A 10,130-nucleotide genomic window follows, 5' to 3' on the forward strand; every position below is an offset into this window, starting at 1 on the left:
TTATATTTACCTAAATTTTAACTGTAATGTTATTGATTGCATCAAAATAGTAGTTTTAAAATATTGTTATGGAAGAAAATTTTCGATGAAAATGTATTTCATACAAAGTGAAAGTTAGTTATTTACCTAAATTTTAACTATAATGTTATTGATTGCATTATTTCATTTGTTTACAGAGGTTTTGACTGTGTCTGGATTGGTAACAATGAATATGTTGTTTATTCACATTATGCTATCCTTTGTACGGTTATGAGCTGTCGTTGGTTAACACTGTTTTCAATTGTGTTACAGGACGGCAATACTCCACTTCACAAGTTGTTACAATTTAACCATTCGTATGGAGATCACATAGACACAACTAATTACTTAATAAAGGCTGGAGCGAATGCCAAATTAAAAAACCAGAAGGTAGATAAAAATGATGACAATGAAGATGATGATGATTATTATGATTATGGTGATGATGAAGATGTTTATAATTAAATAATGGTGATAAGGAGCATACTGAAATTAATGATGGCAACTATAATGTCGATATTGTATGGCCTGTCTCTTATACACATCTAGATGTGTATAAGAGACAGCATCAATTCTTACCTAACAACTCGTTGTAGCAACTATTGATTTTTGTCAATGTTTTATTGTTAACATGAATATTTACAAGATGCAATTGTAGAATTAAAGAATAATTAAATTGATATGTAAATTTCAATTCAATTGTTTTGAATTGTTTTGGGGTAACGTTTGTTGAAGTGCTTTAAAATGTGATGGTTTTGCTTGATTATTTATTTAATTCATGAGGTATGATATGATATGTGATTGTCTTTGCAGGATGGTCAAACTCCAGCTGAAGTGTATGTGAACAACAAATGTGAAAAGTATAATTCTACCAACAAAGAAAAACAAAAAGAAATGCTCATGCATCTCCTACAAAGTGAGCGGTTCATACGAACATAAGTTCATATTTAATTTATTTGTTTTGTTTCATATCAAATATCAATCATTTTAAAATTAATATTAGTATATTCGCATTTTGTATATTTAGTATGAAATTCTTCAAACACCATTTAAATGTCCATTCATTTGTTTATATATGCATATCTATTTTTGCAATTGTATTTATGTGTATTGTACAGTGTATATTATGTACTGTACTTACATTTAAACACAGTAAATAAGATTCCCAATGTTAGCTGTATTAAATTACAGTATTTTGATTAGCAATCCAGGCAGCTATTGGTGGCGCTTTGTAATATTTTACAGCATTTGTTTTATGCTCGATTCAGACAAAATGATAGCGCTATCACTGAATATAATACTGTAAAACATTTATTCAATGATGAAAATAAAACGACTACTGTAGGCCTATATTTTCTCCGTCTGTTATCACCATAGTAATTTATTGCCCCTCTTTTGGAATAAATAAGTTCTAATTCTATACTTTTGTTTGCAAATTTGCTTTTATTATGGTTACATAATCACAAGACTGGGTTTGATGAAGTAAATGTTGCACCATTGCTACGAATGATTCTATGAGAAAAGAAATGCAAAATCACAATTGAAGCAATGAAAAATTTGTATGAAAGGATAGGTTAAAGACCTCCTCAGTAAATGACAGCATTGCAGGCGGCTGGCCTCAGTAATTATATTTAACAAGTTTCATGAAGGAATTCAATGTGTAGTTCAGAAATATATTTATGCTTTAAAGCGGGGATGGTTCCAACGGAAATCTTGGCGCGTGGGACCGAAGCAGTGGAAGCTTTTAATGATGCTCTAGCTGAGGGAGAAACAGAGGTTAATCAAGGAAGGACAGTTTTCATGGGCCTCGAGAGAGTCGGCAAGACATCTACAATCAAGTCATTTTTAAGGAATACGTAAGCTCATATATTCAAAATTTACTTGCTTTTTTTTTTTATATCCTTCACATCTAACAGCAAGTACACATGCCACTTACAGAATGAGAATGATTCTTTATAAACTAAGTCTCTTTATGAGGCTTAGGGAGTGGAGTTGTTTTAGTCGTGAGAAAAAGTCCTGCTGTGACAGGAATTGAACCCAGGACCCTGGGATCAGAAGGCAAGTATCTTAACCACTGAGGTATTCAACTTCACTCCCTTCAATAATATCAATCTTCCATTTCAATAATATCAATCCTTTCACTACATTAGTTAATCAGTCGAAATAGCTAAAGCCTTCAATAATGCTTTTTTAAGAAACCGGTAATTCAAATAATTTTTTTGTATTTCTTTCCATAATCAACAACTTAATGAATGTATGAAAACTTCAATAATCTCAATCCATTATTTTAAGTACGTTTCTACACATTTATTTATATATGTACGTTCTCAGGGGCGGATCCAGAGATGTCCAAAAGGTGGGGGTGTGGGGGGCTGGAAGAAAACCGAAAGTTGGGCCAATTGAGATAACAATATTTTAGGGGATCTGGGGGCATCCCCACGCAAAATTTCTGTCCTCTAGATGCCCGAAAATAACCTCTGAGACCTTTTGGTCAATCAATTTTTTTCTTCTTCTTTCTTTTCTTCTTTTTTTTCTTTGACTTTCCAAAAAAGTGTGGGGGGGTTTTCGGGCCGGGCCGAAACCCCCCCCCCCAAATCTTCCCCCTGGTTCTGTACGTAATAAAAATATAACAATTTTATTTTGCTTCAGTTTTGATCCAAATGAGGGTATTACCGACGCAATTGCCAACACAACGGTGTGTACACATGAATCGCACAATGAATTGAATTGGAAGGAAACATCACCAGATCATTGTAAGTAAGGTGTAAACATTTTTGTATAGTAAATCCTTATCGAGCCATGTGGCTCATATGGACTGAGGATTGAAAAATTGGATTCCAAATCATTTCCACTGTGCCAAACCACTTTCGTTAAACATCTTCTTTTTTTTTTTACTTCTCTTATAAGTCAATTCTTTCACAGTTTTAATTTTGTAAATTTGTCAATAAATATGCAGATCACAATACACCAAGACATCAGTCTAAATTCAATTACTGAACTAACAAAATGAAATCAAATCATATAGTAAATTATATATTATTCTAATAAATGATTTATTTGTCCTCAACAGCTGGTGTCAGTGATATATTTGATGCGATAATGGCAGATTCCATAGCGAAGAAAATATTAGAAAAAGAAACAGAGAAGAATGTAGAAGTAACAAGACAAGTAAGATTTACACGCATTCAATTTGGTGATATTTAATGGTTAAGATCATATGATGAATGTTTCATGGTGTAATAACTAATTAATAAAATATAGCAGAAGTATACAGTAATTTTTGTTTACATTTATTTCAAGAACGTGTTATCACCAACTAAAGCAGAGACGAAACCATCTGGCAATGAATTTATTATGAACATCTGGGACTTTGGAGGCCAACCGATATATCATGTGATACAACGAGTAAAGTCATTTTATTAATTAATAAATGAAGTAGAATTTAAATCAAACTTAAAATATATTCTATGTATTTCATTCAGTTTTAATTAATTGTGGAAGATTATCTTGTAGATTTTCATGGTATGTTTTGCCGTTGTTTGTGTGGTATTTAACCTAGAAGATGACCTTGACGCTCCAGCTAAAGTCAAGGATCCGACTACTGTAAGCATTACGTTTTTAAACATTTATTATCTCTTAGCAAGTTTTCACTTAAAATATAATAATTTGTACAGTATTTTATTTTTTTATTTTTTATTTCAGGGTGAAATGTATCAACATCGAATGACAAATCTTCAGTTCATTCTTTACTGGATTCGTTCAGTATACACAAACAGTAGAGATTCAAAATTGGATGATGGACAACTTTCACCGCCAGTACTAGTGATTGGTACGCATCTAGGCAGCCTCGAGGGGAATGAAGAGGAAAAGAAAAGAAAGGTAAACAACTATGTCATGAACAAAGCAAACAATCTGACAGTAATTTACACTTATAAACAAACTTCAGAAAAAAAACATAAGTTATTCAATTGAATTTGATTAGTCTAACAGTGTAACACATAATAATGGCGTGAAATTTGTCTATTTTGTCAAAGATTACGATATAAATATTAAAATATATTAAGAACGTATACAATATAGACATTTTACAGATCTGACTAAAAGTGGGTTAGAATAGATGGTTAAGTCGAACAAGTACATTATAAAATTTGGATATAAAACACCAAGAGCATTGCCATTTAAATTAAAGATAAAATACAGAAATGCTAAAAAAAATATTTAAAATGTTATGATGTATTAAAAATTCATTCGTTCATTCATTCATTCATTTAATCATTTATTCATTTATTTATTTATTCTATTTTTCCATAACTCTGACATGCAGAAGCATTCACCTGTTGACTAAATATGTGAAGTTCAAGTTCTGCTGCATAAATATATGCCTTGAGTATAACCATGGATCAATTTCTGTGGCATGACATTGAGGGCCTTGAACCCAGGCTACACTTAGTGAACTATATCATTAAGTGCAGCACTGGTTCAAGGCCCTAAATGTATTTATTGCGCGCCATACAAATTTTAATTGGTGTGTCATACTCGGTTTTTTTACCTGATTATTCCGTCTTGTTACCTAAATTAACTTACTTGTTGTTGGCACTGTCCAGAATGAGAAACAAATATTAAGGGACTTGTGTCAAGTGTATTTTAAATTGCTTTGATCACGACTGACACAAGACCAAGTCAACCATTGTAATCATAGCGAACTATTTGGATGGTGTTTACATTGACATTGATTTTGTCTCCATTTGTACAGTTTTAGCAACAGCATGACGGTGGTCCTGCAGTAGAAGAGTAATACCTGAACAAAACAAAATTATTATTTCTAGTTTTTCCCAGATTGCACTTTGTTCGTTCAACCAGCAAGTTATCCTCCTTTTTACAACTGACCTACATCCCCTTTAAAACATGGTGTATTTATTTTATTGCTTATCAGTCCTCAGTCCCACCTTTAGTGCAAGAAGTATGGAAATGGACTAGGGACTAAATAAAGGGATCTCCGTGACATCATTACTGATATCATCATTATTATCATCAACATCGGTATTGCCGTCGTCATTTTCATTCGTCAATAAATAATTCAAACAACATAAATCACATATGAAAGTCATCATCATCGACATTTTCATTTGTCATCGCCATTGTCAATGTCATCATCAATAAATAAATCAATCAATCAATTATGTAATCAATATATCAAACAATCACCATCAATTGATCAATCAATATATTGATTTATATATTGTTCGATTGACTATTTGACCTATAGATTGATTATGATGGATTGGTTGATAAAAATACACTTAAACTAATCAATGAAAATATAGAAAAACTTACAGAAATGTAAAAATGACAGAGATCAAGTATTGATATTATTTTTCTTGTTATTATAATTTATGATTTACTGCTGCTAATTTTATATTTCATTAATGTAGGCAGAAGAAATATTCAGTAAAATTCGGGAAGCATTGGAAGGAAAACCTTATGAAGCATTGGTGTTCCCTACTTTCTTTGCTATTGAGAACAGCTTACCGTTCGCCAGGAGCAATGCTTCTAACATCATGGACCAAATATTAAAGTTCGCAAAGAAGATGGTTAGAAAACTTCCTTTGAAATGGTTGCTTGTTCAACAGGAAATCCAAAAGTTGAAAGTGAAGCATATCTATCTACCAACCAAAAAGGTAGACATTTGATTATTTACAGAAAGTTGCAACTTGTAGGAGTGGGTTGGCGCAGCGGTTGCCGTTCTGCTTCTCATTGAGGTCGGCGGTTCAAATCCCTCGCTGTGCATTTCGCTTGTGTCTAGGCAAGGAACTTTACCTATTTTTGTCTCTGTCCGCCCAGGAGTACAAGTGGGTACCTCGTAGGTTCAACACAAAATGCGCTGATTACAGCTGCAACATTATGGAATTCTTTCCAGCCATGTGTATCATAAGTGCTTGATACAATATCAGGGTGAGAGGGGGTAATAATGTGAAGCGCTTAGAGGCCTTGTTGTCATTCAGCGCTATGTAAGTCTAATAATTATTAACTTGTGATTATTCTTTTTCATTTCATTAAAATATTAATTTTTACAAAAACAGAAACAGCAAGAAACAAGCACAAAAGAACAGACAGGAACACCGCCCAAAAGTGAACTTAATCACTTGTTAAGCATTATCTTCCAGTTAAAAAAAGAATTTAATAAACTTGTCACTTATTTGCGAATTTATATCGTTTGTCTGTTTATGTTTCAGTATCTCTTTCTGCACTTGTTTAAAACCATTAAACTTGGGGTTTTTTTTTTCTTTATCAGGTGATCGCTTTAGTTAAGCGGTTTGGAGTCAAACAAGATGCTCAAAGGGTACTGCTTGAGTATCTACACGACCTTGGCGAGATTCTCTACTTTCCTGATGACGAAGCCTTAAAGGATATTATTGTTTTGGATGTGATGCAATTAGTGGACATGTTTAAAACAATAATCACTGTTATTGACCCTGAACTTAGGGTGAGTTAAATTTACAACATCACACAATATCTTAGAACTATGTTCTCAACTTGGGGTTGTCTGCCATGGAAGTATGGGTATATCGACCTTCTAAGGATTGGCAAGCATCTTGCAAATGAGAACAGATTGGAACCCTATTATTGTCATGTTGGTGAAGCTCACCCCTCTGCTGCCACCATTTTGGAATCGGAAAATCTGATACATTTCAAAAAAGGTTGAAAACATAAGAAGTCTAAGAAAGTAGCGGGATTACTAGCTTCAAATAATTGTGGTTAAGATGCTTGCCTTCCAGTCCCAGGGTTTTGGGTTCAAATTCTGTCAGTGCTGCAGGATTTTTTTACCCTAAACATCATATTGAGGTTTAGTTTGTGTAAAACATAGTTGGATGTAAGTTAATAATAATAATAATTATTATAATAATAATAATTTTAAAAAAAAATAATAATAATAATAATAATAACATTTGTAATGAAAACATAACCCTGTAAGCCTAAGTTAAAATTATTAATTTCAGAAACAAAAACACTTAGAGGCCTGGAGGAAATTGGACGCAGGGGTCCTTGAGGAGCATCTGTTAAGACATTTGTGGAAGAAGTTCAAGTTTTCAGATACAACATTCGACTTCTTTGTATCTCTTATGCAGAAGTTTGGACTGGTGTGTGAGAAAAGCATAACAAAGGTAATTAAAAATTTAGGGGCCTATAGACCTATCCAAGAGAGCCTTTTTGAGTGTCGCCCTCTATTGTCGGCGCCATTACTGGGGGTGGCATTTGCGAAGTTGTAGTTACCGCGAAGTTCAGAGATGCAATGCGGAGTTTAGTTTCCAATGCAGTAATTGCTGATAACAACAGGGTTTTTTTCGACAGTAGCAGCTGCATAATGTCGCCAGTCTTCAACCTATATTTTATCACAATCCAAGATAAGTATATTTCGTGTATTTAAGACAGAATATTAATAACGATAGGAATTAGGGGCCTCGATAGATCGTATACTGTATATGTTACGTTAGGCCTAGCTAGCCTGTAGGGTACACCGGGTCCCAGACTACTACGAGGCATAGGCCGTCTAAAGTAGCTAGGTATCTAGCCTAGGCTAGCTAATCGGATAACACTACTGTAACATTAACAAGAAAGAGGGCCAACGACAGCGTAGCGGATAACAAATTTACACGGGCCTAGAGAGAATAGCATGACGCCAGAGAGGACCTACCTACTAGCCCTAGGCACTTGATTGATTGAATTTCTCACTGTACACCACCCTAAAAAAGTGGTGCAAGAGGTTGGTGTATACCAGTGGTGGCCCTCTATTATCCCCTTTTGTATTCTCAAACTGTAATTTAAAATTTAACAATTTTTCTGAACCATTTGATGGAATAAATAGTTTTTGTATGAATGAGGAGAGATGATGATTATAATTACTGTATTATTTTATTAAGTAATAATTCTAAATGTTAAATTATGGTTTGTTTTACAGCTTTGTTCTACTTTATTTCATTGACAGAGCCCAGTCATCAATGGTGACCTCATCAGCATGGGATATGATAATGTAAGTTAAATATCAAAAGCTTATTTTGCTTGTTTCACTATGTGCTGTGAATATGTTAATTCTAATAACCAAACATTTTAACTCAATCTCACAGATTTAAAAAAAATAATTTTCTGTTTAAAAGTTGCTCTTTGTTTCCTAGTTACTGTAGATAGTTTTTTTAATTATAATATATGTATCCAAATGTTGTACAGTATGCATGACCTACTGAAAGCAGACACAATACACTACCAGATTATTGTGGTTCAGTTACTCTAATGGGATGTTCTTCAAAAAATACTGTAGAGTGCTAATAATTTACAAGGACATTAGTATAATGTGGCTATCAAGAATTATTGTCTATTTATTATTTACAGAAACCATTATACCCTGGCAGACCTGGTCCCTAAAAGGAGAGTTGTAAATGCAGTTGGTTAAATGAAAGATCACCCAGAAACTTCTACTGATATCAACTATGTTTATGTTTGGAACAGAATATTGAACTGTAAACCAAAAAGATGCCTGTGTTATGATCCTATTGTCACTAATCATACTTAGGATTGTGTTTATAAGCTTTGCTGCAAATCTACACAGACTGATGCCAGTCCTGAAATTACAGCCCATGATATGAATGAAAATATTACATCAGCTTATGAAAAAGAAGTACTGTACATTATTTAGGGAATTTAAACAAGCGAAGTGTCTTCTCCAAGAACCCAGGCAATGTACACAGCATGTGTCCTTGTACAAGACACTAGGTCTTGGCTTGTATCTCTCTCTCTCTATCCAGGTGTATAAAGCAATATAAATGATGTTCCTATAGTAAAACAATGTTAATAAAGTGTCTTTTCATTGCTGTCGATATCCATTTGGTTGACTAATTTGTAATAATTGTTGTACTGGTGATATTCTGTAAAACATCATTTACAGTAAATGGTAAATACTGATAGTAGCTTAATATTGGTTAAACTTTTAGACTTAAATGTTTCTCTGCTAAGTGATGTTACAGCAGATCACGCTCAACTAATTCACTTAATTTAATACAGTATTAATTTTAAAAGCATGTTAATATCATACACAAATGATAACCAAATTGGAACACTGTCTAACATTACACAACAATGTCATCATCATTATTGATGAATAACATCATCTGTCCTTATATAAATCAATGCAAACAATTAAAGGGGAACCAAGACTTGCAAATTGATCAGTTTGTCTTTTTATTCATGTGATATGCATCAATATTTTAACAATGCTGAAATAATAATAATAATAATGTTTACAATACATTTAAACTAATTCTGTTAAAATATCTACCATGTACAGTAGGAAAGGCCTACTTAAACTTCATCAAAAACAATTAATTTGTCCATCTTTATTGAATAGCGAAGAGCTGTGATGAGTATCAGTGTGCGTACTGATATACACATGCAGTTCTATTAAAGGATAGTCTTGAAAAATGGCTACACCTTAAGAGTGGATTTCAGAGGCAATACAATCAAATTTTATCCAGTAATTGTTGTGTGTTTAACAGTTATTTTAACATTGTCATAGTTGCTAATAGCCTGTGAGCAGTGTACACTGCCTTTTAGATTGTACTTCCATCAAACTTATACTCAATCATGCAAATCCCTCCAGAACTCGGGTAATTTTGGTCTTCCACTGTGCTTTGATAGTTTGCATTTGGTTGTTCATCACAAGCTGGCGTATTATTAAAATAGTTGAAATAACTGGAAAAAAAAAATGTTTATCATTAACATTGGCCTAATGCAATTATTATACAGATGCACAAAATACTGTAGTGTGATAATAAATACAAAATCAAGAAGATGCATGTTGACATATAGGGAGGTCCACTTTTTCAAGTCAAATTCTTGCCTTTGAAATTCAGTCTCGGCCATTCTTGAATATCATCTTTCCACATAGGCATACTTCAAAATTACGTTTAAAACATTTCACCAAAATTGTTGGGCTAAATACTAAGATATAGCATGGCCTTGGTTTAGAGCGTTGTAGTTGGCCTAATACGCCTTTTTCACGAATCGGTAGACATCTTGAAGTGATGACAAACATTGCGGATCAGCGGTGCGTAACCAACAGA

General features: G+C 33.3%; 1 protein-coding gene across 1 annotated transcript; it reads left to right on the plus strand.

Annotated features, from left to right (window-relative positions):
• Nucleotides 1-819: 819 nt before the first annotated feature.
• LOC117111887 (probable serine/threonine-protein kinase pats1) lies at nucleotides 820-7,457 on the plus strand. Its single transcript, XM_033254902.1, has 11 exons — nucleotides 820-934; nucleotides 1,709-1,874; nucleotides 2,668-2,771; nucleotides 3,089-3,186; nucleotides 3,319-3,423; nucleotides 3,532-3,621; nucleotides 3,721-3,897; nucleotides 5,451-5,696; nucleotides 6,311-6,502; nucleotides 7,017-7,181; nucleotides 7,446-7,457. Exons 1-11 carry the CDS (start codon nucleotides 913-915, stop codon nucleotides 7,455-7,457), a joined length of 1,377 nt encoding a protein of 458 aa, XP_033110793.1. The 5' UTR covers nucleotides 820-912.
• Nucleotides 7,458-10,130: the final 2,673 nt, after the last annotated feature.

The sequence above is a fragment of the Anneissia japonica genome, unplaced genomic scaffold (genome assembly GCF_011630105.1).
Source record: "Anneissia japonica isolate Jap-2015-1 unplaced genomic scaffold, ASM1163010v1 scaffold287539_len122650_cov154, whole genome shotgun sequence".
In the NCBI taxonomy this organism is placed as follows: Eukaryota; Metazoa; Echinodermata; class Crinoidea; order Comatulida; family Comatulidae; genus Anneissia; species Anneissia japonica.